The 27,016-nt window shown below is 53.6% G+C and overlaps 2 protein-coding genes and 1 pseudogene across 4 annotated transcripts in view; 1 reads left to right on the forward strand and 2 right to left on the reverse strand.

Annotated features, from left to right (window-relative positions):
• Positions 1 to 312: 312 nt before the first annotated feature.
• On the reverse strand, positions 313 to 449 carry LOC123830039 (annotated as a pseudogene).
• Positions 450 to 4,109: 3,660 nt separating this feature from the next.
• On the forward strand, positions 4,110 to 14,402 carry PRKAG3 (protein kinase AMP-activated non-catalytic subunit gamma 3). 2 transcript variants are annotated; one of them, XR_006787603.1, is made up of 14 exons: positions 4,110 to 4,169; positions 4,523 to 4,562; positions 5,023 to 5,178; positions 5,530 to 5,903; positions 6,917 to 6,998; positions 7,390 to 7,448; positions 7,565 to 7,610; positions 7,830 to 7,884; positions 8,070 to 8,196; positions 8,310 to 8,475; positions 9,782 to 9,819; positions 9,977 to 10,123; positions 10,460 to 10,691; positions 11,282 to 14,402. XR_006787603.1 is itself a non-coding variant. In XM_045855129.1 (13 exons), exons 1-13 carry the CDS (start codon positions 4,137 to 4,139, stop codon positions 10,574 to 10,576), a joined length of 1,440 nt encoding a protein of 479 aa, XP_045711085.1. In that variant the 5' UTR covers positions 4,110 to 4,136; the 3' UTR covers positions 10,577 to 11,123. The 2 variants fall into 2 exon arrangements, 1 of the variants encoding a protein (XP_045711085.1); XM_045855129.1 differs by lacking the exon at positions 11,282 to 14,402 and having other exon boundaries at positions 10,460 to 11,123.
• A 2,617-nt stretch (positions 14,403 to 17,019) lies between these two features.
• LOC123829715 (sterol 26-hydroxylase, mitochondrial) overlaps positions 17,020 to 27,016 on the reverse strand; it is a 33,773-nt gene continuing 23,776 nt past the window's right edge. For both annotated transcript variants that reach the window (XM_045855585.1, XM_045855587.1), the window contains exons 2-9: positions 23,282 to 23,472; positions 19,563 to 19,762; positions 19,240 to 19,437; positions 18,903 to 19,075; positions 18,111 to 18,277; positions 17,829 to 17,910; positions 17,536 to 17,748; positions 17,020 to 17,377 (exon numbers count right to left, since the gene is read on the reverse strand). In XM_045855585.1, the coding sequence (XP_045711541.1) occupies positions 17,258 to 17,377; positions 17,536 to 17,748; positions 17,829 to 17,910; positions 18,111 to 18,277; positions 18,903 to 19,075; positions 19,240 to 19,437; positions 19,563 to 19,762; positions 23,282 to 23,472 (1,344 nt within the window). In that variant the 3' untranslated portion in view covers positions 17,020 to 17,257. The remainder of the gene's footprint in view (positions 17,378 to 17,535; positions 17,749 to 17,828; positions 17,911 to 18,110; positions 18,278 to 18,902; positions 19,076 to 19,239; positions 19,438 to 19,562; positions 19,763 to 23,281; positions 23,473 to 27,016) is intronic.

Here is a 27,016-nt window from a genome sequence, read left to right on the forward strand (position 1 = left end):
GTGCCTCCCGAAGGGAGGGAAGGCAGCCTTCCACCCAGACGCAGCCTGGCCCGGAGCCCAGGGTGTCTGAGGGGCCAGGTGTGGATGAGGTAGGTCCTCATGATCTGGTGATTTATAAACCAGAAGGCAGGTGATCCTGCCTGCCCCCGCCCCATTCCCCACAGACAACAGGGAGGAAGAACAGGATAAACTCAATTAAAACATCCACTCAAGAATAAAAAAGCTGTGGTATATACAATAAAATATTACTCAGCTATAAAAAAGAATGAGATCTTACCATTTGCAGCAGCACAGATGGACCTAGAGGGTATCATGCTGAGTGGAACAAGTCAGTCGGAGAAAGACAATTACCATATGATCTCACTCACATGTGGAATCTCAAGAACAATATAAGTGAACAAACAAAACAGCTACTACACTTGATCTTAGCCAAAAGGCTGAGAAGCTATGAACAAACAAAACAGAAACAGGCTCATAGACACAGGACAGTCTGACGGTTATCAGAGGGGAGGAGGACTGAGGGACTGGGTGAAAAAGGTGAAGACATTGAGAAGCACAGATCAGTACTTACAAAATAGTCACGGGGATGTAAAGCACAGCATAGGAAATACGGTCAGTAATATTGTGATAACTATGTAAGATGCCAGGTGGGTACTGGACATATCAGGGGGACACTTTGTAAAGTACATGATTGTCTAACGCACACCTGAAACTAATACAAAAGAATATTGAATGTAAACTGTAATTGAAAAAAAATCTACTCAACAAGAGAGAATGGCAAACGCCTGGCAGTCTCTGACTCTTAACAGTCACTAAGTCCAGCTGGGCAGGAATTGCAAAGCTGCTCCCTAGCCTTGGGAGAAGCTGGGCAGAGCGTCTGGCCACCCCTGCTCCTGCTGTCCGGGAAGATCCCCCCTTTCCACCCTCCTTGGTGGCCTCTGGCATTGCTCCTGGGAGCTCTTCCTGCTTAATGTCCTCTGCAGCCCCACCGAAGACGTTACAACCTTCACACCCCTCTTCCTGCTGGTGCAGATTTGGGGCAGTGGGAATAGCTGGGAGTGGGGGTGTCACACCAGGGTTTGCTGACCAGGTTTGGGGTTTCTTCATGAATACAATACCCTCAAAATCTTAAAAGTCTTCTGACTGGTTTCCTGTTCGAGTAACCACAGCCAGAGTCTCATATAGATGTAAGTTTTATGCTTGAACACTCCGGACTCGGGGTACTTCCTACTCTTTCTCTCTAACTGCCAGGAGCTATCTTGAGGCCATCTGAAACAAATATGCTTGATTTAAAGGGAAATCCCTTACCCTGCCCACTGGGCTGGCTTGCACTGTTTGCTGAACAGGGTGTGTTTGAGACAGATTTGGGACCACAGGTGCAGCCCTGGCTAAGTCTGCCTCCTCCAAACCACCTCTTAGAACGTGCCTCAGTGCATCTCTCTTGTGGGACTTTGCTTGCAGCAGCAGCCAGCAGCAGCCAACACACGGCAACAATTTCAGTGTATCTGTCAAGTCCCAGTGAGTGTTTGCAGACTGTTAGCATGTGCTTTCCCTTCCAAGGGATCACAGGTATCAGAGTTAGGTTAGGTTTTGCTGTTACATAGCAACGGTCACCAGCTTACCAGCAAACAATACTTTTCTTTGCTATCTGCTGTCCACTCTCTAAATCAATGACCTTTATTTTAGGCTTTTAAAGCAATGCTACTTCCAGATACCAAATTCTGCATTAGCTAGTATACATGTTCGGTTGTTGTAAAGAAGACCCAATTTAAATGAATTAAACAAGAAAAGTTTAAGCCCTGGCTGGTGTGGCTCAGTGAACTGAGCACAAGGCTGTGAACCAAAAGGTCTCAAGTTCAATTCCCAGTCAGGGCATGAGCCTGGGTTGTGGGCCGGGTCCCCAGTAAGGGGTGCGCAAGAGGCAACCGCATATTGATGTCCCTCTTCCTCTCTTTCTCCCTTCCTTCCCTTCTCTAAATAAATAAAATAATTTTTTAAAACAGAAAGTTTCGATTTTTTTTCTTATACTAGTCTGCTGAAAGTCCAAACCTGGCAGGGTGACGCTGCAACCTTTAATAAACATCTTTCATCTTGACACCAGATAGCTGCCCTAGCCCCTGCCATCACATTAGCATTCCAGGCAACAGTAAGAGAGGAACTCATGCTTCTTTCTTTTAAGGCCTGACCTGGAAGTTGCCCACATCACTCCCACTCATATTGCATTAGCCAGATTTAGTCACAAGGCCGTATTTAGCCTCAGGGAAGATTGGGAACCTGTGTTGATGATAGGCAGCCATTCCAGCTATAATTTAAGTGATTCTATTACTAAAGGAAGAAGAGAAAAATAGACATGGAGAGGCAACTGGCGGTCTCGGCCAACTAATGTTTTCACCCTCATTTCCCATTTACAGAAACAGACTCAGCGGAGGTGGGCTATTGCCAAGGTCATATGGCAGGCACACAGCAGAGCATAAATTTTAATCAGGTCAGCCTGCCTCCAAACAGGCTGTCCATCACATCCAGCCAGCAAATTTGGTCACCCAGGTGTGCACTGTTTACGTGGAGATAAAAGATACGGGGGCGTGAGTAGCCATGGAAACGCGAGCCCATCGCACACTGCAGTGGCCCGCGGAACACGCACTAGCGGCCCTGTGCGGTGTGGGCGATGCCATCAGGGGAGACTTTCTCACAAGGAGCCACTGCCCCGGGCCCTGTGCGGGGGCCATGGCGGAGGTGGAGGGGACAGGAAAGTAGTGCAGGAGAAGGCAGTGCTGTCAGCTGAGCCTGATGTGTGCCTGGCTTGTCTGGGAGGGTCGGGGGGCGGGGGGGGGGGGGAGCATAGGGGGCGGGGGTTTTCCAGGTCTGATGCATCACACACATCCAGGGATGGTCCACCTGACCTTTCTATCACTTGGGGTGTCCCATCAGCCGTGCCTGAGAAGTTGCAGGCAGGAACGGGCCATAGTGTGGAAGGACAGCGGCGCTCACCCCTGTGCTACCCAAGACACGCTCAGATGGGCAAAGTCCCTTCCCTGCTCTGTTCTCCTCCACCCCCACCCCCACCCCCACCCCCACCCCCAGGCTGAACGGGGGCGGGGGGGGGGCGTTTGAGGGATGATGGGAAATATGTTCAACGAATTCAATAGGAAATCTGGTAATCCGTTCCCGGGTGTCCACTCCAGGGCCAGAGACTGCGATGGGAGAAGCTGAACGAAAGAGGGGAGGGAGGGGCGGGGGAGCGGAGCGCCGGAGCGGCTGGGTCAGCGTTTCTGGTTTGGACGGTGACTCAGGCCCCAGGAATGCCAAGGAGGGGGGATGGGCAGCCGCCAGAGCCAGGTTGGGATCCTGTAGGCACCAAAAGAGGCAGGGACAGGAAACGCAGCAGGATGAGGGGGCTGGGGGCTGCTACACATCTGGATCTACCTCCACGCCACAGGTGGAAACAGGGGTCTCTCACCCGTGGCCCAGTGTAGCCCCAAGCCCTCAAGCCCACTGCGCACCCTGAAAGTGATCATCACAGCCTCCCCCACCTGCCCAAACTGTCCCAATCCTCCACCATAGAGAGAGGAACAGGCTCCTAGGACTCAAATGGGGACATCTGGACACATTCGGCCCCTGCCCCAGGACCACCCACACACCCCATATCCCCAGCCCTCCAGCTGGCTGCAGCTTGCCCTTTCTAACTCCAGTACCACCCACAACTGAAGTTTGTACAAGGAGGAAAGTTGAGCTCAGCCCGCCTCCATTTTCCTTTGCCAGGCGCCTGAAAAGGACGAGAGAGGCCCTCGGAGAAGGAACCCAGGACACAGGGCCCACTTCCCCCGAGCCCCAGTGCCCCCACCGTTGATCCAAGCCACCGCCCCCCCAACAGCAGGGGCCTTCCTGCTTGTCCTCCGAGACCCTGGAGGCAGCCCAGGACCGGACACCAAGATTCCAGGTTGCCCCTTTCCCCCCCACCCCACCCCCAGGCTGCTGGGCTGGAGCCGCTGAGCTGAACGGGCGGCCCCCTCCCTCCCAGCTGCCTGACACCCAGAGAGAAACCGATCCGGGAGGGCGGGGTGCCAGGGGCCAGGCCCAGAATAGTGCTGCCCAGCCACGGCGTCCAGCACTTGCTCTCTGTCGGTCCTGCCGGCCGCATGGAGCCCGAGCTGGAGCACGCACTGCGCAGGGTACCACGGGGGCTCCAGGCAGGGGACACAGCATGGCGTGTGAATGTGTGTGTGCATGTGTGCGCGTGACCTGGATTTTCTCTGTGTGTGAGTATGTTTGTGTCTGTGTACACACATTCTTTGTGTACGTGAGGGTGCGGGGTTCCATGTCTGGGAATGGTTGGGGATGTGTGTTTCTGAGTGTGTGTATTTGTGTGTGGGTGTGTGTGTTTATGGGTGTGTGTGGGGTGGGTGTTTATGTGTGTATGTGTGTGTGGGTGTGCTCACGTGTGCACCGTGGGAAAGCAAGACAGGACCTGCGTTCCGGAACGCAGGGCATTTTCCCCACCCTTCAGACGCCCTTCTCCCCACAGACCCCGTCCTGGAGCAGCCTTGTGGGACCTCAGAACCGAGGTAGGTGGGGCGGCCCAACCTGCTGGGCCCTGCCTTTCCCCTGGGCCCCCAGTCTCCCCCACTCCACCAGCCTGGCTTTTGTCTTCCTCCCCTCTTGTCTTTCTTTGTTCCTCTTTGTGTCTTCTTCCTCCTTTCTCACTCGCTCCTGCCCTTCTCCACAGCAGAGAAGGTGGGTCTGGGATCTGAAGGCTTGGACCCTGGTTCCGACTTTACCATTTACTAGCTGTGTGCTTGGGGGCAGACTTTTTACCCTCTCTAATCTCAAGGCCCCTGTTAATGAACTAGGAACGGTCACAGTGCCTCCCTTATAAGAGGCACTGTGAGGTTTGTTTGAATGAGAAGATGTGGGAGAAAAGCCCTTTGGAAGCTTACAAATATTCAATAACACTATTAATCACATTTTAATTGATTCCGTTACATCACGCCCTATTAACCAAACAGGCCCCATTCCCCCTTCCAGAGCTGAGCTTCCTAGAGCAGGGAGCTGGCACTTCATGGCCATCGCCAGCCACGACCAGCAGCTCAAAAAGAAGCCGCAGTAGACGGGGGGCCAAGGCCTCGAGGTGGGCAAGGCAGGAGGCTGTGGAGGAAGAGGACCTGCCAGGCCTGGGGCAAGGTGAGGCCAAGGCCAGTTCTGCGGGAAATGGGGGCGGGGGGTGTGCAGTGGGAAGTCCCAGAAGCCTGCCCTTGATTCTTCCATAACACGGAGTTGGACCCAATCCCTGTCTTTAGCCTCAGTCTCCCCACATGGGAGAGGACCACCGCATGGCAGAGGCGGGGACCCAACTTGGGTCACCCGGGGCAGAGCCGCTATCTCGTGCGACTCCCTGAGACCCAGCTTTCTCACCTGCAAAATGGGACGCACACACAATCCAGGCTTCCCAAGGCTGCTGTGAGGATGAACAGACACAGCAGATAACGTAAGTATTTTGGACAATGGAATTACTGCTCTCTCCCCCTCAAACAGATCCCCAATCCAGGCCAGCTGCTGAGTCCATCGGGCTGGAGACCACATTCCCTGCGGCCACGCCCTTGGCCCAGGCTGCTCCCTTGGACATCCTCCCCTGCGAGTCCGGAGCCTCAGCCCCTGGCTCCAGCACAGACGGCCAGGAGGTGGGCACAGAGGTCCCAGCCACAGCAGCCTGCGGGTATGAGCTTAGCCCGGTGGAAGAGAGGCCCGCCCCGTGCCCACCCCTGCAGGCCCCGTTACCCAGGCAGGGCCTGGATGATGAGCTGCAGAAGCCGGGGGCCCAGGTCTACATGCACTTCATGCAGAAGCACACCTGCTACGATGCCATGGCAACCAGCTCCAAGCTGGTCATCTTCGACACCACGCTGGAGGTGAGGCCACACGGCTCTGCCCACCTCTGTCCTCACGGGGCTGCAACCGCCCCTCACACCTTCCAGCCAGTCCTCCCTGCATGTCCGTTTCCAGAGCTCTTTCTCAGCACCACGGAGCCCAGTGCAGGGAGGGCTGCTACCCTCTGTGGGAAACTTCTCATGGTCATCACAGCTCTGCCCCTTGGTATCTGTAGGGTCCTGGGTCGGTCACATGACCTCTCTCCTCTCCAAGGTGGGGGTAGGAATGCCCACTTGGCCCTACAAGTTTCAGAGGACTCCTGGGGCAACCCAGGATAGGTAGGCGCACTTTGTAAGCCCTGGACAATGGATGTGGAAGATGCTGAAGACTGGCTTAGGACAGCGAGCAGGGGGCTCTCGGTGCCGGGTAAATAAGACGAGCTCTGGCCCCTGTTCTCCCACTGGGCGGAGCTCCGAGACACCTGCGGTCCCATCCTTGTCCCCCTGCTGGAAAGCAGTGTTTCCCAGGCGTCATGTCTGTGTGATCCACACCACGCAATCTGATTCCAGTGACATATAAGTGGATGTGTTTCCAGTAGTAGTTTTGTATTTTTTAAGATACGCATTAGAAATACAACCAGCATGCTTAGATAGCATTGCCCAGGCTGAGGCCCAAATGAGTCCATGTAAAATTTGTTTAAAGAAAAATATTTCATCAATTCTATGTCAATAACTATACGTCTAGGACTTAGATCAACAACATTAGACTGCGTGTGTGTGTGTGCACGCATCTGACTTCTGAGTGGAAACAGTTTTTCACACTCTGAGGGCCTGGCGGGGAGGTCACCAGGGGCCTCTGGCCACCAGCAGCCTTATCTCTGGAGCAAATGTCCCCAGCAAGGATGGTGTCAGGCACGTGCTATGACACGAGGGAGGCAGGCTGGCTCGTGTGCAGGAGTCCATGAGGAGGCCACGCAGAGGGGGACCCTGGTGGGGACGGGGCACCGCTGAGGAGCGGTGAGACACCCACCCCATCCATTCTCCCCGGCCCTCAGATCAAGAAAGCCTTCTTCGCCCTGGTGGCCAACGGTGTCCGGGCGGCACCTCTGTGGGACAGCAGGAAGCAGAGCTTTGTGGGTGAGGAGGGGCTGGGGAGGCAGAGGTGGTGGGGACGGGCCCTCGGGGGAGGGACCTCGTGAGGTGCTTCTGCATTCAATCTCCCCACCTGCGGAGGGGTGGCCACCAGCTGGCCCCTCTAGCACTAGTCCCCTATGGTCTCAGGTCATAGGTGATGAGAAGGAAAAAAGGGGAAGCAAGCAATTAGGAGAATAGAAGAGGGTGGGGGGAGGAGAGAAACTGGAGGGAAAAGGGAGAACCCCATTTCTCAGGCAAAGGAAGAGCTGCCCTGCTCCCCTCTTCCCATAATTGCCAGTGTTGTCTCAGTACCAGGACGCTAGGGGGGCCTGAGCCCCAACCTGCCTCCCACCACAAGGCCCCAGGCTGATGCCCCTGTACCCCAACCCCACAGGGATGCTGACCATCACAGACTTCATCCTGGTGCTGCATCGGTATTACAGGTCCCCCCTGGTGAGAAGTGGACTGGGAGCCCTGAGGGCGCTCCCCCGGGCTGGGTGGTGGGAAGTTCGGGGAGCTTGGTGCCCGAGGGGCCGCTGTCTGACTGCTGGATCCCTGTCCGTCTCTAGGTCCAGATCTACGAGATTGAAGAACATAAGATTGAGACCTGGAGGGGTGAGTGAGCAGAGGGGACCTGGAAAGGGGCCGAGGGTGTGTGGGTGACCGTGGGCCCGAGGGCCTGAGGGAGAGGACGGTCAGTGGGGATATCGTAGAGGGGGCAGAGGAAGGGTGGCGGGGAGCCCGGGGGCCCTCAGGGAGGGGCTGCTCTCCGGTGGGCTGTGCGGTAAGGCAGGGTAGTCAGTTTCCTTGGCCTGATTTGGGCTTTTTCTGCAGAGATCTACCTCCAGGGCTGTGTCAAGCCTCTGGTCTCCATCTCTCCCAATGACAGGTGAGCATCCCCAACCACCCACCTGAGCCTCTTTGCTCTGCACAGTCTCCTTCCCCGTCCCCCAGTTCCGAATTCACCTGCACATCTTGAGAGGCCCACAGGGCACCCTGTCCTCCCTTCTAGGGGGCTGGGCCGGAGGGTGTCTGTCCTCGGGCTGCCTCAGGCTCACTCCTCCCGCCCTGCAGCCTGTTCGAAGCCGTCTACAGTCTCATCAAGAACCGGATCCACCGCCTGCCCGTCCTGGACCCCGTCTCAGGCGACGTGCTCCACATCATCACGCACAAGCGGCTGCTCAAGTTCCTGCACATCTTCGTGAGCCTGGGACAGCCTCGGGCAGGGGTGACCCCGACCATCGGGAAGGGGGCAGCTGGGAGCCCTGGAGGCTGCGCCACCCTGACGGCCCCACATGTCCCCGACCCCTCCAGGGCTCTCTGCTGCCCCGGCCCTCCTTCCTCTCCCGGACCGTCCAAGATCTGGGCATCGGCACATTCCGAGACTTGGCCATGGTGCTTGAAACGGCCCCCGTCCTGACCGCACTGGACATCTTCGTGGACCGGCACGTGTCCGCGCTGCCTGTGGTCAACGAAGACGGTACCGCCCCCGGATGGGGCTGGGGGCACGGGTGGTGGGCGGTGGGGGGGCACAGAGGTCTGTGCAGCTTCAGCTTGGGGCCCGGGTGGAGTTCACCCGGGGGGAGTTCTAATTGGGGCCCAGTTAGAAGCTTCTGCCTGCTTTGAGCCTCAGTCCAGCTCCTTAGCCTCTCTGTGCCTTTGGTTTTCCATGTGTAAAGCGGGAATCTCAGTAACACCCCTCCCCCGACTTCACAGGATGATGTAAAAGGATTATGTGTGACTAAGTGAGCATGACCAGAGGAAACAGCAGAGGAGGTTTTTCATTTTAATTCATCCTAGAATGGGCCGGGGGACCCAGTCAGACCTCAGTGTCTTGCTCTGAGAAAGGGTGAGAGGAATTACGAGATCATTGCTTTGGTAAACCGTGGTCGTGAATAATTTCAAAGTGAGAACTGCCATAACGAAGTAGATATCAGTTGCATTCTAGTTTATTTTTGATGATGAAAAATTTGAAATGCATGAAAATGGTAGAAAAAGCTGTATAATGAACTCCGCACAACCACTGACAGGATTAACTACGATTCACATATTACCACATCAGTTTCTCTTCTCCTGCTGAAGTAATTAAAACTAGGTTATAGACATCATGCCATTTCAGCCCTAAACATGACAGCCCGTGTCTCTTAAAATAAGTGTATTTCTTATATCACCTAGCAAAATTATACATGATTAATTGCTATTGTCTACTATTCAATCCTAAGTCTCATTTCCCCATTTTCCCCAAGAATAACATTTTTCTTCACATTTGATTTTTTTCAAACCAGAGGCAATTAAGGACTATACTTTGCATCTGTTTCTTTTGCCCCACAAGTCTCTTTTGAGCTAAAACCGTTCCCTCCCCACCTAACTTGTACGACACGGGTGATGGAAAGCCTGGGTCATGGGTCCCACAGAGAGTCCCGCCCCCGGGTCTGCCCATCTGCCTGCCACAGGCGGCCTGAGCCTCGTTCCTCTACGCCTGTGTTCTGCAAACCAGATATTGGATTGAAGGCTTGACCAGACTCAGGCTCGACTACTGCGTAGGTGACGGGACGCACTCATGTGACTGTGTCCCGCCCGGAGGCGTGGCATCAGGTCGTCCCTCTCTCCCCCTGACGCTTTCTGATCTGTGGGGTCAGCGCGGCAGCCCGGTGCTTCGCTCTGGAGGCAGTGCTCCAGGGGCGGGGATGGCGAGGGGTTCTGAACCGGCCCAGGCCCTCACACGGCACCCCGGTTCTGATCGGAACCTATGCCCTGTCTCTGTGCCCCCACCCCCCTCCCTGCAGGTCAGGTCGTGGGCCTGTACTCCCGCTTTGACGTGATCGTAAGTGTCGGTGGGGAACGGAGGGGCGGGCAGGCTGCGGGGTGGGAATCGGAGGCGTCTGTGGGCCAGGAGGGCATTTCTAGGTGTGTAGGGAGCGGTGTCTGTGGGGCTAGAGCCCGGGTGCCGGGGCGACTAAGCAGCACGCCCCTCCCGCCAGCACCTGGCCGCCCAGCACACCTACAACCACCTGGACATGAGTGTGGGAGAAGCGCTGCGGCAGAGGACGCTGTGTCTGGAGGGCGTGCTCTCCTGCCAGCCCGAGGAGGCCTTGGAGGAGGTCATCGACCGGATCGTGCGGGAGCAGGTACCCACGCTCCTGAGGCACACAGCCGGCCCCTCCCACGGATGGCGCCAGCTCTCCCTGCACGCCAGGCACCTGCCTTGTCCTCCTACTTCATGGCCAAGCTCTGGCTGTCCACACTGGACAGCCACTAGTCCTGTCCATGGGGCCCAAGGGTCATGGCCACGGCCAGCTGATCACCCGAGGGAGGTCAGAACCTCCCTTAACTGGTTCCTAAGGGCCGTTCTCCTGCTGCCCTGGTTATGTCAACTTGTTGCCCCTGATTCTTGATGCCAACAACCTCATTGGCTGCCATAGCCGCATGGCCCTGCCCCTTACTGGACATCTGCGGGCCCACAGGTCCACCGGTTGGTGCTAGTGGATGACAGCCAGCATCTCCTGGGCGTGGTGTCCCTCTCCGACATCCTCCAGGCGCTGGTGCTCAGCCCTGCCGGCATCGAGGCCCTCAGTGCCTGAGAAGATCCGAGTCCTCCTTCCCAGGCCGCCTTCCCCACCCGGAGCCCACGAAGGGAGCTGGGGCGTCGGCCCTCATCTTCCCCCACCCCCACTAGCTGGTTCGACTCTGGTTCAGGTAGGCTCTGCTCTGGGCCACTGGCCTCAGCACCAGCCCCGTGGTCTTTTCTGGGCTCCCAGATCTCACGCTGCGGCACCCTGAGGATGGGGAGTGGCCCAGCTTCTAGCTGAGCAGCCCCACAAAAACCACAAGAGTCAGAACTCACCGTGGGGCCGTGGTGTTGTTCCCTTCTCAGTCGAGGTCACAGAGCCCCTCATGAGAGGGGGGCACAGGGGCCAGGACAAAGGCAAGGGCAGCGTGAGGTGACTTCAGGTGCCCCGGGGAGAACGACCTGCCCTTTCACAATTCAGTTCCCCCTGCTTGGAATGCCGCTACTGGGAGGAAGCAAGTGAATGCAACTTTGTTAAGTGGCATTTCCCTGCTCAGTAAGAACTCAAGCTAGAAGGAGGGAGCTTCTAATACTCTTCTCAGTAAATGTTGCTGATCTCAGACCTTCGCCTGGGAGTGCGTTTGCTCGGGGCTTGCAGAGGGGTGGGAAGCGGATCCCACTTGCTTGGCAGTGGGGTGGCAAGACCGACGTTCTCCTGTCGGAAAGGCACCCTCCCCTCCCCGTCCGGTCACCGTCTTCCCTTCTCTTTTCCTCACAGGCTTCTCCAGCCCTCCCTAAATGCCCCTGCCCTGCCTATGCTCCCAGAAGCCCTCGGGAATGCCCAGAGCACTATGGGATGGTGAGATTAAGGAGAAAAGCTGAGTCAAGCCTAGAGGTCCCTGAACCAGAGGCACTGGGATTGCCCCAGGGCCGACTGCTCCACGTCCACCCACGTCACTTTCCCCTCTGTCCCATCGGGGCGGCGAGCCCACAGGTTTAGTCAGGGGCTCTGGATCCTTCGGCTTCTGGACTACCTGCTGCTCTGCGTCCCAGCTCCTGGGAGTGCAGCTGTCCTTCCTGTGTGAGAACTGCCTTGGCGGTTCCCACCTTGTTGCCACTGCCCTCCTACTCTGCCTGCACTGACATTTCGGGGCTGCTGGGGGCGCCATGGAGCAACAGTTATTGGTAGAGCTGCCTGTGGGAGTGGGGTCTCCCCTCCATCTGCGTCCTCAGCTCTCGCCAGCAGTGTTCCCAGTGCCTGGCGAAGGCCCCGAGTTCAGATCATGAGGAGGAACGATAGAGAAAACAAAGAGAGCAACCCGTGAACTTAGATTTTATGTTTCACTCAGAAAACGCTACAGTCATTTGACGTGAGCCTGTGGCAAGATCCCTCCTACTTTCCGAATTGGAAGACGCGAAGGAACGTCTGTAACTGGCCAGTGCCGGAAGCGGCGCTCCTTGGGTGCACACAGTGCTACTCCACCGACATTTCTGTTTCATCTTTTATTTATAACAAAGCCACAGAGAAAATATTAGTTCCTTGCACAGTAGCTACAACTCACTCCATAAATTCCGGTCTGCGAGAAGCTTAACTTTGTTTTTCTAACACTGAATGTTGTTTCTGTTATGAAGCCCCTTTCTCCAGGTGGTAGCAATTAATCTCAGTCAGTTTGAGGTTCCCCTCCCATCTTCTCCTGGGGTTCAGTGAGGAGGAGGAGGCTTTCAATGGTGTAAGAATTTGTTCCTCAGCCATCATCATCATCCACCCGGGTCACCTCCTGTTGCACACCCCCATTCCACCTGGTTGTCACATGGTGGGTCATCGGTGGGCATGACCCCTGCTCAGTGACCCCTCACTCACTGCCATGAAGCCTCATTGGGCCTGCCTGCCCTTGGGCCATGAGGACATTCCAGCTCCTGGCCCTGCACCCCTTGGGCTTCAGGAAGCTCTGTGGGGCTGTCCCAAGCCCACCTGCTGAGATGGACAGCCACTGGCCTGTTCTATTGTGAGCCTTTCGGATTTTCCTGGGAAACATGGGTCCCCAGGGGGCTTCTAGCCTGTGCCCTCCAAACCTCTCTGGGGTATTTGTTGTTCTTCCCACCGCCCCAGACACAGCTCCTTCTCGCAGGGACCCCAGAATTGTCTATATGCTGCTTCTCCAAGCCCCACCGGCCTGTAAATCTCTACCCAGTGGGAAGAAGGGGCATTTTTCTCTGACCCATCATATGCTCTTCCAAATCCGCTGTGTGTGTCTTGAGTTTCTGACACCCATCTTGAGAGTTGGGGTTTTGAAATTCCAAAGTCAAGTCCGAGCTTCTGCTGTGTGGCCCTCACTGTGACCAGGGACACTGCAGGTAGAGCTGGTCAGTGGGGAGGGAGAGGCTAACATATCGGAAGCATGCTCCCTCCCTCCCCGTTCACCTCACAGAGCAGCAGAGTGCAGGCAGGGAGGAGCCTGATGGGCCAGGCAGCAAATGCAGGTGTTTTCCCAGACCCCCACCTTATGTTTCCAGTTGGCTCTAGCCCACAGGTCAGGGGCTGGCTCTGCTCTGGCCCTACCTAGGGAGGTACTGGGTCTTGGGCTCAACTGGGAGGATGGGATGCAGGCGTATGCCCACTCAAGTGACAACATCCTTGGGTGGGGGTGGGCAGGGCAGGCTGCCCCTGACCGAGCTGGCTCTAGGGAAAGTGCGGGAGGCTCAGGCTTTGGGGGGGGTGGTGCCCTGGGGTGCCCAGGCCTTCAGAGGTCCCAGCACAGGCCTTAGGTGGAACAGGCAGCCTGGGGAAGGCAGTCTTTACCCGTTCTGCTGCCCTCCAGAGCCGACGGGTCTCCACCCCGCTGAGGTCCCAGCAGTTCACCGCCCTGGGGAGAACTTTCTTTCAGTTGAAGGCACATGTGCTGTGCTGAGTTAATGTGCACCCTTCTGCAAATCCTACTGTTGTTCTTTCCTTACAGAGTCGGGTCAGGGTGGGTTATCAGGGAGCCTCCCGGGACCCCCCCTCCCCATGCCGTCTGGGGCAGCACACCGTCCTGAGACCCCAGACCCTGGAAGTGTGCCTCATCACCCTCCGGCCTCTGATGGGCTTTGTGCCACACCTCAAACCACAGCTGTTTTTCACCCTCCAGAGAGAAATGTGCAAAGGAAAGAGCCCACACTATTGCATCACCAAAGAAAGTACTTTTTTCATTTACATGAAGTGTCTCGTGCAGGTATTATGCCGGAATGTAAACTGACAGAGGCCATTTTCACACACCCCCCTGCCCCAGAATAGGAGAAAGAACTTCATGTGCACGTATGGTGTACACGTGCTGTTCCCCAGGTACATTTCATCAGTCTTTTTAAAAATAAAAAAAAAAAAGAATATCTAGTATAACAAAACCTCTTTGGCCATGCTGTATTTCATTTTTCTCTGTTCGGGGAAGAAGTCTTTGATTCTTCTTCCCAGAGCTCTGTCTGTGGGCCAGGTTCCCCAGTCGTGTTAATAGCTCTCCGGCCCTTTCCTCCTGGGGGACCCAGCGTTCCCTCGTCAGTGGTGGCCAGAGCTGTTGGGGGAGCCTTGGAGGCTGTACCTACATACACCTCACCTGCTCTTTAATTGATCCTCACACGTACATCACCGTTTCACCAACTGCCCAGCTCTTGTTTCGGCTCTGCGTTTCCGGTTCCCGACTGGCGGCTGCACTTTAGGACGCAGAGACGCACAGCAGCGGGACAGCCCCGGCCCAGGACGCCCCGCGGTGCCGCTGGAGGTACTGTTACCGTCGGCAGCTATTTCTAGCCACTCAGCTCCGCAGATGTTTTTCAACTGAGAAATAATTCACATGCCATTGACATTCATTCTTTCAAAGCGTACAATTCAGTGGTATTTAGTACCTTCACACAGTTCTGCAGCCATCGCCACTATCTAATTCCAGGCCATGTTCTCCATCCAATAGAAACTCCACACGCGTTAACAGTCACCCCATGCTCCCTCCCTCCACCCCAGGCTTCCAGCAGCTACTAATCTGCTTTTTGTCCCCATGGATTTGCCTACTCTGGACAGTGTGTGTAAACAGAATCACAAAGGATGTGGTCTTTCCCAAATGCGTGGTGACAGAAGGTGATTCAACCTTGGGTGGCGCACACACAAGGCCATACACAGATCGTGTATTACAGAAACCGACACTTGAAACCGACGTACTCTTATTAACCAATGTCACCCCAATAACTTTCATTTAAAAAGATGTGGTCCTTTTTGGGGGGGGGGGTTCTGGTTTCCTTCATTCTGGTTTTCAAGGTTCATCCATGATGTGGCATGAATCAGTGTTTCATTTCTTTTTATGGCTGAATAATGTTCTATCTGTGCATATATAAGCTCTTCATAGATTTTAGTGGGAAATCAGCCTATGCAGCCACTCACTGAGCTGCCGATGGTGAGTGCGGACCCTCTTGGAGAGATGCTACAGATCCCCAATTCCAAGCTCTATCCCCCCACCCAGGAGCCGGCACTAAGGCGTTCATGTGGCTTGGACAGCTCACCTTGGGCGGTCTGAAGGAGCAGCCCGCCGGGAAAGGCGGAAGTCAGCTTTGGGTGACGCAGTGACAGGGATCCTGGCACCTCCGGGCCCAGCCCCAGTGTCCTCCGTGTTTCTAAGGAGCTCTCACTGTGAGCCCCTCCACAGGCAGGGTCCAGAGCCACGCCTTTCTAATCCGGACTTCCTTCCAGCTCCCTCCGGGTTTCCCTTCTCAATATGGAAAGCTCCTATGCACCCCTGTCCTTCCCTTTCCTTCCTCCAATTCCTGTCTCTTCTCATTCAGCAAAAATTTATTAATCACCTCCCGAGAGCCAGACCCAGAGTGAGACACTGGGATCCACACCGAAAGGGGCTCGGTTGGTGCCCTCCGTGCGGCCCGCGGCTGGCTGGGGACACAGGCACGTTTACAACACGGGGAACAGGCTGAGCACTCAGTTCTGTAGGAGAAGGGGGTGGGGGACGCACAGAGGGAAGCGCTCACACTCGCGCAGGGAGGTCAGGGAAGGCTTTGCAGAGGCAGTGACATTTGAGCTGAGTTCTAAGGAAAAGCAGGCTCTCTGCGATGACGTGACAGTTGGTGAACGCCCAGGGTGTTCCAAGGAGAGGGGACATGAAGTACAAAGTGTCGAGGCCAGAAAGAGCACACCGTGCTCGGGGGAAATACAAGGAATTTGGGCTCAGCCGTGGGGAGAGCTGAGGCCGACAGGGAAGCATGGAGGCCGGTGTGCAGGGCAGGACAGGAGTCTTCCAAGCCACAGGAAGGGTTTTGAACTTGAGCGACACTGAGGGAGACCACTGGAGGATTTTAGTTAGGACAACTGCGTGCTTTTCTAATGGGTGCACACTCAAATCCCACAGACATAAGAAACCTGACTTTTGTTTTCTATGACTCAGCAGAAATGTACAACCCAGACTGGGCCTCTGTGAAGCTGGGACTCACCGAGTTCTCAGGTTTCTGTCTGATTCGGTACTTTGGGTCTCAGTGCAAACCCGCTTTCATTCTGGCTGGCTTTCTGTGCGGAAGAGGTTTGGAAACTAAAAACCATAATCCTCAGACTTCCTTGCAGCTAGAGTTCCAGGTGGGAATCAGGTTCCACCTCTCAAATGTATGTGAGAGATTTGGAAAGTGGCAGTGAGACAGAGGACACACACCTGCTACTCCTGATCTCTCTGGAGGCATTAACAGAGGTCCAGGGCCAGTGACCACTGGCCTCAGGGGTACTCAGGGGCAGGAGTGGGGAAGGAATCTTCCCTCCCTCCCTCCCTTCCTTCTTTCTCTCTCCCTCCCTCCCCGACTCTTTTCCTTCCTTCCTTCCTTCCTTCCCTTTCCTTCTCTCTCCCTCTCCCCCCCTCCCTTCCTTCATCCTTCCCTTCCTTCCCTCCTTTCCTTCTTTTTCCCTCCCTCCATCCCCCTCTTCCCCTTCCTTCCTTCTTCCTTCCTTCCTTCCTTCCCTCCCTCCTTCTTTCCTTCCTTCCTTCCTTCCCTCCCTCCCTCCCTCCCTCCTTCCTTCCTTCCTTCCCTCCTGTCTTTCTTCCTTCTGGCCAGCATAGACCTGGGAGACACGGAGCAGCTCTGGGGCCAACAGTGTAATGAGAGCTTCCCAGCTCTCAATCTCCTGAGTGTGGGCACGTGTTGCTCCCCGGGCTGCTCAGTGCCCTGGTGATGTCCTAGAAGTCACACTCCTGTAGGCCTGGCCTGGAGTTCCTACAACAATTTGTGTAGCACTTCACTGCCTGTATCCAAGCACGTTCTGTTCAATAGAGGGTGCTGTTCTCAGGGTCTGGGAGCACCCCCACTGCTCCTGCTCAGGCCGGGCCTCGGCCAGTGCCAGGCGAGGCCCAGGCCTTTGTGTGAGGCCTGGGAGAGCACACAGGGCTCTCCTTCTCCAGAGAGGGAGGCAGCTCCGCCTCCCGCCAAGATTCCTAAGTGGGGAGAGGGCATTTCCCAAACACAGAAAGGGGTTCAGAGGTTCGCTCATCAAAAAGAATGACCAAGGTCTCCAATGACCACAAAACTCCCTTTATTCTGCTTTCCAAAGGATAGCAATGTGACAAGGGTGTGGCCTTTTATCTAGAAGGGAGATGCGCAAAATGATAAAAGTAGCAAAAGCACATAGTTCTGTGGGAAGCGCACTGAGTGTCTCCAACCTTTGGTCTCCGGCAGTCCCCTTCCCCCTCATCCCAGACAGCCAGGGCCAGGGCCTCTAGGGGGAGCCCCAGGGTGGCAGGGGCCCCACTCAGCTGTGCCTCTCCAGGAAACGCAGGCCCACCTTCTTATTAGGAACCAGGACGATGCGGGCCACACTCTTCACCTCCCCTGTCTCAGGAGCCAGGACTACCTCGTACTGCTGCATCAGCTGGGAGGTACAATGCACACGGGGCAGTTAACGTCTGTGGTCTGCATCCACTGCCCTTCCCTGCATGCCCCGCCCCCCCGCTTGCTTCCCTTCCTCCCCTCCCCAAGGTCTCCTTCACCCCTCCCTGGCCCACGCACCTCCCGCCTCTCCCCACTCACCCTTGCCAGCAGCAGCTGCATCTCCAGCTCCGCGACCCTGCGGCCCAGGCAAGCCCGGACCCCGTAGCCGAAGGGCACAGAGCCAAATGGGTGTTGGACCCCGAGGGTGTCAGGCTGACTCTTCTTCAGCCAGCGATGGGGGTGGAAGCTCTCCGGCTCAGGGAAGATGCTAGGGTCCCGGGACACCACATAGTGGCAGAACACGAACTGGGTCTTCAGAGGAAGAACGGGCAGCACATCAGCTTAGGGCCGTGGGGCACCCCGGGGAACCCCAGCCGTCCAGCCCCACTCACGTTCTTGGGGAAGAGGAAGCCACCAACTTCAATCTCTTTTTCCATGATTACCCGGGAGTTTATGGGGACCACAGGGTAGAGGCTGCAGGGGAAAGAAGAGGCAGGCCTGCCTCTGGATCCGAGGAGGGGCAGAGTGCCCGCCCCTGCACCCCACCTCTTCGGTTCCCCAGGCTGCCCCGCCATCTCGACTCTGGCCAACGAACCTCAGCCCACCAGGCCCCACTGCCCACTCCCGCGTCACCCCCCACGCACAGACCCTGTGTTCCGGGAGCAGCAGCTTACCGCAGGGTCTCCTTAAGCACAGCTTTGAGTAGGGGCATGTGGGCAAAGTCCTTGTGCCGGGGCACCTGCCCCGCTGGCACCACGCCCACCACTTCCTCATGCAAGGCCGCCTGGATCTCTGGGCTCCTTGAAAGGTGGTACAGGGCCCACGTCAGCGTGTTGGACGTCTGGGGAGCAGAGCGGGAGAGGGAGTGAGAAGGGATTTGCGGGAAAGAAGCCAGGTAGGCGATGGGAGGGTGCGAGTGGGTGCGTGCAACATGTGGGGGAGAAGTACTTTGCCATAAGCATGACAGAGTAAGACGGGGGTCTGGGGGGCCCTCCGAGCTAAACGTGACTCCACCGTGGGACGAGGACCAATGACGGAGAATGGCACTCGAACAACAGAGGAGACTCTAACACAGAGAAACCCAACATAAAAAAAAAAATAAAACCTAAAACCCCAACATGAAAAGAGGTCCTACAAAGAGGCTGCAGATGGACAGGCTCTCCAACTCTCGACTTCAATTAGAGTGCGAGAGAGCGAGAGAGTTTGATTAGGTGTGAGATGGAGCTTCCCGGCTTTCGGCAAGGCTCCGGAAGGTGACGTAATCCCTCCTACAAGAGGACAATTCCCTGCCCGCCTCTGCAGGGCTGAATGACCTCCCCACCTCCATTTTCCTTCTAGCTCTACATCCATGTCACAGAAATAGAAGCAGGTACCTGGAGGGGCGAAGGTCAGGTTCAGGTGGGGGGTAATGGGGAACTGGATCAGGATGGGAGCCCCTGATCGCCTCGCTGGCCCCCCTCACGCACCGTGTCTACTCCAGCCATGAGCAGCTCAGGGAGGCTGCCCATGGCGTCGTGAGGACTGAGCTGTCCGCTGCTCAGCAGGAAGTGCAGGTAGCCAGATATCTGGACCCCATCTGGCCCTTTTGTCTGCAGTTGGGCCTCTATCTCATTGAGTTTCTGATCAATGAGCTTCTTCCCTACAGGGACAGGGGACAAGAGGGGAGGACAAGGTCAAAAGTCATGCTCTCCAAGGACCAGGAGCCACTCCGACAGCTGCTAGTATGAGGGAGGTGGTTGTGGGAGACTGCCAACACATGGCCCCTGGGACCCACCCCCCAGCTGCATCTCCTGGGCCCCTCACCGAAAGAGAAGATGACGTCCCAGCCATCCAGGTATCTCTTCCAGAAGGGCAGCAAGGGACGGGTCCACTTGGGGAGGAAGGTGGCGTAGAGGGAGTTCTGGAACATGAGCCCGACAGATCTGACGAAGGTCGCGGTGTCCTGGGGGATGGAGCGCTCCAGGCAGCCAATACGTTTCTCAAACAGGATGTAGCAAATAGCTGGCAGTGCACAGAGGCCAACACGGGAGGCAGGGCCATGGCACACGGAACCCAGGGGGCTGTGAGGGGGGTAAGCCACCCTGCCCCTGACCGCGCCCGCCCAGCCCCTCTCCCGACAAAGGTACCTTCCAAGGCGAAGTAGTAGAACTGGTGAGCCGTGTCGGCCACCTGATCCCCAGAGGCACTCTCTGCCCGCAGCTCTTTCAGTCGGACCATGAAGCTGTCAATCACCTCATTCAGAGCATCTGTGTAGAGTGCAGCCTCAGCTGGCTTCAGCATCCGCTGGTTCAGCGCCTGGCGCAGCTGGTACCAGTGATGTCCTTGCCTGCGGGGGACAGAGGGGCGGCACAAATGTAAGTATCCGATGGGGCTCCAATGGGAGGGCATCCGCCCCTCAGGCACCCTACGGACTCTAGGAAAATCTCATTTTGAGATTGAAAATGATAGCACCATCAAAACTTTCCAAGGCTAGAATCTTCAAATCATAACATTTTAAAATCTCACTACAGCAGAGTGGCAGTGGTTCAGGTGGACACCTAGAGCCAGGCTGCCGAGGGGCAAATCACAGGCATGATGAGTCCTGGCTGAGTGACCGGCCGTGGGCAGGCTGCACTGAATTCCTCTGTGTCTCCGTGTCTCCTTCTGTAAAATGGGAATAATAAGAGTGCCTCTCACAGTAGGCTTGGCCGGTGCTTAGATCGGTGCCCGGCACGTGGTGAGTGCCTACTAACTGCTGACTGTGATTATCTTAGAATTACACAGCTCCAGAGCCTTCTGTATGTGAAAGGAGGAGGCGCTGCAGTGGCTCAGTCCGTCCGTATAGAGGACAAGGAATAAAGAAGGAGACAATTAGGGTTCCCGGGGTGCCCCTATTCTGAATCTTCATGCTCTTCTCTGCCCAACAAGCCAAGGGGACAGGGAGCCCCACTAGGCCGATGCCTTCAACCATCTTGCCACGGCCATCCAGCGGGTGCTTTGGTCCCCACTCTGATCAGTCAGGGAAGCTCACACTGTGGGGTGCATGCTTCCGGTGGGAGCGCTTAATGTTCAGAAGCTGCCCCCACCCTCAGATACCCCCACACCCGTTACCTTTCCTAAGAAAGCTGGGATGGGTCTGTTTTTATAAGCTAGTTCCAGAATAGTAAGTATTGTACAATGTAGTCCAATTTTAAGAGGAGAGGAGGAAGCCCCACACATCTAGGTGTATATCTGCATGTTTCTACAGAAAGAAGGGAAGAATACACGCCCGACTGCTGGGACTACTTAGGAGGATGAGACAGGAGTGAGAGGTAGAAAGACAGTATTTTATTATTGAAATTTTTACAATAAGTGTTACTTTTAAATTTTCAAAATCAATAAGGTATTTTAAAAGGAAAAACTCAATTCAAAGTCTTAAGTCAAAAATCAGATTTTTAATTCTTAAAAATATTGATTTTAAGCCCTGGCTGGTGTAGCACAGTGGATTGAGCACGGCCTGCAAACCAAAGCATCGCAGGTTTGATTCCCAGTCAGGGTACATGCCTGGGTTGCAGGCCATGGCCCCCAACAACCGCACATGGATGTTTCTCTCTCTCTCTCTTTCTCCCTCCCTTCCCTCTCTAAAAATAAATAAAATCTTTAAAAAAAAAGAAATGGAGACATCATAAGGGTGTTTTTAGAAATATTGATTTTAAAGGAACCTTGAACCCCAGTTTTCTTTATTATACTCTATTAACATACTATAGCAAAAAAAAACCCCTGAAAAAACATAAACTAAAAGTGCCGCCGAGAAAGACATGGAAGCCAGAGTAGACTCATTTACTGAAGCTGCAGGCGGCAGGTGCTTCTCCAGGAGTGAAACTCTCCAACAGCAGGGATCAGATTTGCAGGGATTAAATGAGAGCATTTCTGTGGTTGATGAACTATTTCTTGGGGAAACATGCTTCATAAAGTAAGATGTAAATATAAATATTTATGTATATTAAAACAAAAACACCCTTATTATCATAGGTTAGCAAAATGGCCTTTGCATACACACGGACGGCATCACATGCATAGGAAACTGGCGTTAGAGCATAAAAGCACAAACCGACGACAAAGGGGCGTAATGTTCAGCTCTGGCTCTAAACCTGAGCCTCGAAGTCCACAGGTGGCCTGACTCGGGGAGTCTGAGACCCAGATCTCACCCTCAGAGTCAGATATCAAGTTGAAGAGTCTTGTTTTGTTTTGTTTTTAAGATTTTATTTATTTGCCTCTAATATGTGCCCCACCAGGGGACCGAACCCACAACCCTGGTCAGGCATGTGCCCTGACCAGGAATTGAACCAGTGATCTTTCACTTTGCAGAATGATGCCCAACCAACTGAGCCACGCCAGTCAGGGCAAGTTAAAGAGCTCTTGTCCTTCAAGAGCTCTTCAAGGTATGTCCCATTCTCTGTTCTCTTCCCAGGACTGTGCATAAGGGGCCCAGGAATCATTAAGTTCTGAGGCTGTCCACCTGTGAAGAACTGGGAAGAAAGAAAACCGTGCAATGGGAAAATGCGTGTATCGGCATCAAAGACAGAGGAGACAAACCCTCCGACCGGCCCGTTTTCTTTCCCAAAACACGGAGGCAGTGAGTCCCTGAGCTCCGGAATCAGGGGTCTATTCCACCACTTGCTAGTTGTTGTCACTTCTGCCCAGTGAGGCAAAAAGCCCTCTAGGACAGTTTCTTCATCTGTGAAATGGGAATAAAAGTCTCTTTCATGGGCATGACGTGAGGATAAAATGAAATAGTAAATGGAAAGAGACTAGCCCGATGCCTGGCATGTCATAAACACACAGTCACTCACATTGTTGCTGGCACTATTCCTGCCACCAGCACCGACCTTACTCCCTCAAGAAATGGCTGAAACAGGGACACTGAGCAGCTAGGGAAAATAAAAAGCCACTCATTTTTAGAGCTCTGTTAACATATTATAGCAACAACAATAACAAAAAAAAAAGCCTGTAAGATGCCCAAATACAACCTGTGGCATTGGGAATGGTTTATCACCAGTGATTCTCAGTTATTTACCGCAGTAGACATATGGGTATATAACATGCTCAGCCCATCCTCCAATCTGTCGCTGACAAAATAATCTCAACTTTTCTAGGCATAGCTTCAAGACTGAACCTACATCTATCTCTTGTGTATGGACAGCATGTGTGGAACGTACATCCAACAACAAGCATACAATACATAATTTGGGAAATATTTCAAAAATTAGCCCTGGCTGGTGTGGTTCAGTGGATTGAGGGCCAGCCTGCAAATGAAAAGGTCGCTGGTTCGATTCCCAGTCAGGGCACATGCCTGGGTTGCAGGCCAGGTCCCCAGTAGGGGCTGTGGGAGTGGCAACCACACACTGATGTTTCTCTCCCTCTCTTTCTGCCTATCGCTCTCTCTAGAGATAAATAAATAAATACATACATAATCTTTAAAAATTAAACTGAGCCCTCCCAGCTCATATGGTTTTAACATTTTTTTTTACTATAAACAGATATGTCCCATTATGATCTGAGTTGGTATATTTTCAACCATAAGGCAGAATAATGGAGCTGGAAAGGTCCTAGTTACCTCGAAGATAGGTTAGTCTATGCTCCCATGTTACAGGTGAGAAACGCAGGGCCAAGGAAGGGGAAGTTATTCATTTGTCCGAAGTCCTACAATATACTAGTGGGAGAGTCAAGGAATGGTCCCCAGGCTTCAGTCAATCCCAACCACTGCCTTCCTGACAGAGTGTTGGGGAGACCCTGCCCTGCCCTTTATCTATTGGTTGCCCGGTGCCACTGTCCTTGGGCCTGGCCCGCGGGGGCCCCATTCCAGTCCCTTCAGGCCCCAGCTCACGTGGTGAAGGGCCCATACGCCAGGCCCTGCAGGTCCCGGTGCTCCTTCCATAGATCCATGTCGTTCCGTAACGGGTACTTGCCCTCTTGCCGCATCACTTGCTCCAGGAGCGGGGCGCTGGCCAGGTTCACATGGCTCTGAGATCCTGCACGGGTCATCCACATCGGACCGTACTTGGCCTTGTACAGCATCTGTGGGGTTCAACCGAAGCTGAGTAACCATGACCCAACCAGGCAGGCACTTCATCGTGAGAAGATCAGGCAGGGCCTGATGGCCACGCTGAAGCAGGAGGGTTGGACGAAATCACAGTGTGGGGGGCAGGCACTGGGTGGCCTGTGGTTCCACAGAGAACACCGAAGAAAGCACGGGCGCACAGGAGTCAGAGTACTGAGAGAATGCGTGTCTGGTGGAACTGCGGGAACCACAGTCCTCGGAGGAATGAGATGTTGAAAAACAATGGGCTGCCCTGGCTGGCATAGCTCAGTGGATTGACCGCGGGCTGGGAACCAAAGTGTCCCAGGTTCGATTCCCAGCCAGGGTACATTCCTGGGTTGCAGGCCAGAAACCCCAGCAACCACACATTGATGTTTCTCTCTCTCTCTCCCCCTTCCTTTCCCTCCCTTCCCTCTCTAAAAATAAATAAATAAAATCTAAAAAAAAAAAAAAAGAAAAAAGAAAAACAATGGGCTATGTGGCAAACTGGGGTGTGTGGAGGTATAGACATTTGGGGGTGCACGTTCTACAGAAACAGCCCTCTGGCGAGGTGTGGTAGGGTGCCCACGGCTCCTCCGCAGAAGCGCGTCAATCTCCGGTAGCTTACTCTCAGGATAAATACTTCACGTAACACTTAGAAACCCCAGGAAGAACAAGAAGCTGGATGAGGAAGAATCCAACTATGAAGTAAACCATGTGATGTGAATTTTTTAAATAAAAAAAAATGATTAGCTGTTTTAAGTAATGTAATTCTCAAGTAGTTTATCTTAGAATTTCCAAAGCACTTGACAATGCCCATAGCATCTATGAAATGGATATTTCTATGGTGCTTTATACCTGCTGAAAAATGAGGGAGGAAATAAATATATTTTGGTTTGGCAGAGGTAACATTTCAAAAAAATCCACAAATAGTGAGACTAAATTTACTAATTGACAAAAACTGAAAGAAAATGAAACATAGTGGCTTCGAGGACTTCATCTTTCACAATGTTACTAAAGAGATTTTAAGAGAACTGAATCTGCTCCAGTGTAGTAATTAGGCCAAAGGGCTTCTGTAAAAGAGACATCAAAATTATAGAGATCTGTCACTCAAATTACAGAGGGAAACTTCACCCAACTCATAGTCTAGAGAAACTCTGACTATTGGCATTAAGGTGAATTGTCCTGGGACCAAGGCAACATGATTGCCCTCAATATAGTATCCAATTGCCCGGAATCTGCCCTGGGCTAACGTTCACTCTGCCAGTTCCTGGGAGGGCAGCTTTAACACGCCCCAATGTCCACGTGGGCGTGTTTCCACTTCCACCTCCCAGGATGCCTGCTGGTGCCATATGGCTTTAACCAGTGGATTGCCTGTGAACTAGAGTAACTCCTGGAGAGAAACAGGCCTGTTACACGGTACCAGTGGGAGTCTAAAGTGACACAACGCACATGGAGGACAGTGTGTTAATATCCGTAAAACTTACAGACACATTTGTAAGCAAAGTACAGGACATCTACATAACTGAATACTTTGTCACCTTACGAGAGAACAGAGCAGCTCCCTGTGTCCTGGTACGGAAAGACAGATGGCCAAGGCAGATAGTTTGATGGAAAAGTAGGATACTATTGTCTGAGAAAGAGGGGCTATGTAAGAACACACAGCATCTATGTTTGCTTTCGCAGAGAAACACTGGAAACACAGCAGAGACTAAGTGACGAGATCACTGAGGGAGGCTGGAGGGGACAGCGGTGGCTTTGCAGCTCAGGTCTTGTTCTGTTGCTCTGAATTGTGAACTGTGACAGTGCATTCAGGTTGGTTGAATCTAAAGCTGGGGAAAGAAAGTGTTTTCTGAAACAATGTTACCCACCATTGACCAGGTAACTCAAGAAACCAGGAAAGCCTTGCTGGATCACTGAATTCATATATACACATCTTAGATTGAGAAGTGGGCCCCAGACATTCATTTCATTTCTTTTTCTTTTTTAAATTTTATTTATTTATTTTAGAGAGGGGGAGGGAGGGAGAAAGAGAAGGAGAGAAATATCAATGTGTGGTTGCCTCTCACACGCCCCCTACTGGGGACCTGGCCCACAACCCAGGCATGTGCCCTGACTGGGAATAGAACCTGCGACTCTTTGGTTCGTAGGCCGGCACTTAATCCACTGAGCCATACCAGCCAAGGTTCATGTATTTTTCTTAAAGTTTCCATTAAAAAATACTTTTCCTATCAATCTATTTTTGTCTCCTAAATTTCGTAGGAGAATTACTCTAAAAGTACACTTAATTTGTATTTTCTGTTTGGTTTATTCAAGGTATTAATAATTTAGCATTATTAGTAGTAATAATAATAGCAAATATTTCCATGGAGCTTAGCATAAACCAGACACTGTCCCAAGCTCATTCAGTCCTCACCACAGCTGTATGACATAGGTTTGCCATTACCGCAATTTCGAAGCCGAGAAAACTAAGGCCCAAACTGGTTGTTCAAGGTTACTCTGCTGGTGAGGCAGAGTTCAAGGTCAGACCACCTGATCAAAGGCCATGCTCTCAGCCACTTGCCCTGCGACCCCTAAGGAAACCGAGACTTACTAACTAGAAGCAAACGTAGGCCCTTTAAAATGATGCACTATTTAAAACACCACAACTATGCAACAACCCAACGTTTCTCACCGCGCAGTTGACATTTAGGGCTGGATAATTCTGTGTCATGGGGCCTGTCCTGTGCATGGAAGGATGTCTTTACCCACCAGCCTGCCTCAGGGCGTGACAACCAAAAGGTGTCCCCTGAGGGGTACAATCACCCCAGGGTGAGACCCTCACAAATACCTCCAGCCTCTTCATATGTGTCTCCATGATTTCATTTTACAGGACTCTTTGAAAGAAATAATACCTAACTTTGAAGAAATGTTTCTCTGAAGTTGTTTCTTTTCCTTCTGTTACGTTCGAGTAAAATTACACGTTGTGTTTTTACGGACATGCGCACAGTGGCTACCTCTGGGGCACAGTTGATAGGCAGTTTCTCTTCTTCTCTAGACCGTGATTCGTGTGTCAGCACGTCTACCGTGATCTTGGACCCGGGGGGTAAAAAGGTCACGCTGTAAAAGACCGACCCAACGACCGTTCGCTCAGGCCCCAGCTTCTTCCCTGGAACCCAGAGGCTATGGCACCACTTCCCAGCCATCAGTCTGGAGTTTTCTGGGCCATTCCCCCCGCCCCTTGCTTTCTCCCCTCTTCCTTTGTAGTCCTCTTCTCGGTAAGTGCACTCAGTGGAACCTAATGAGGATCTATTTATGTGAGAACCTATTTTAGGAAGACACCAGCACACTTGCTGAGAGATGTGTGCTGCGTCCATGCGCCAACCCTCAGACCGCAACCTGAGCCGCTTAGAAAGCCCCGAGCTCCTCCGAGAGGCCCCGGGCTAAGCCCCGCGTCGCAGAGCAAAGTCACCTAAGGAATCTTCTCCAGCACGAGTGGCAGGGCTGGCCTCTGCCCGGTCACATGCCAAAGCGGGACTGTGGAATTCATTCATTCAAAACTGC

This window comes from Phyllostomus hastatus, unplaced genomic scaffold (genome assembly GCF_019186645.2).
Source record: "Phyllostomus hastatus isolate PE091 unplaced genomic scaffold, TTU_PhHast_1.1 phas_contig_137, whole genome shotgun sequence".
NCBI lineage: Eukaryota > Metazoa > Chordata > Mammalia > Chiroptera > Phyllostomidae > Phyllostomus > Phyllostomus hastatus.

Excerpts from the sequence above, each read along its gene's own strand:
- PRKAG3 (XM_045855129.1), top strand. The coding sequence starts at position 4,137 with ATGGAGCCCGAGCTGGAGCACGCACTGCGCAGG. Across the intron at positions 7,611-7,829 it reads TAAGATTGAGACCTGGAGGG|AGATCTACCTCCAGGGCTGT; the intron begins GTGAGTGAGCAG and ends CTTTTTCTGCAG. Across the intron at positions 7,885-8,069 it reads TCCATCTCTCCCAATGACAG|CCTGTTCGAAGCCGTCTACA; the intron begins GTGAGCATCCCC and ends CCCGCCCTGCAG.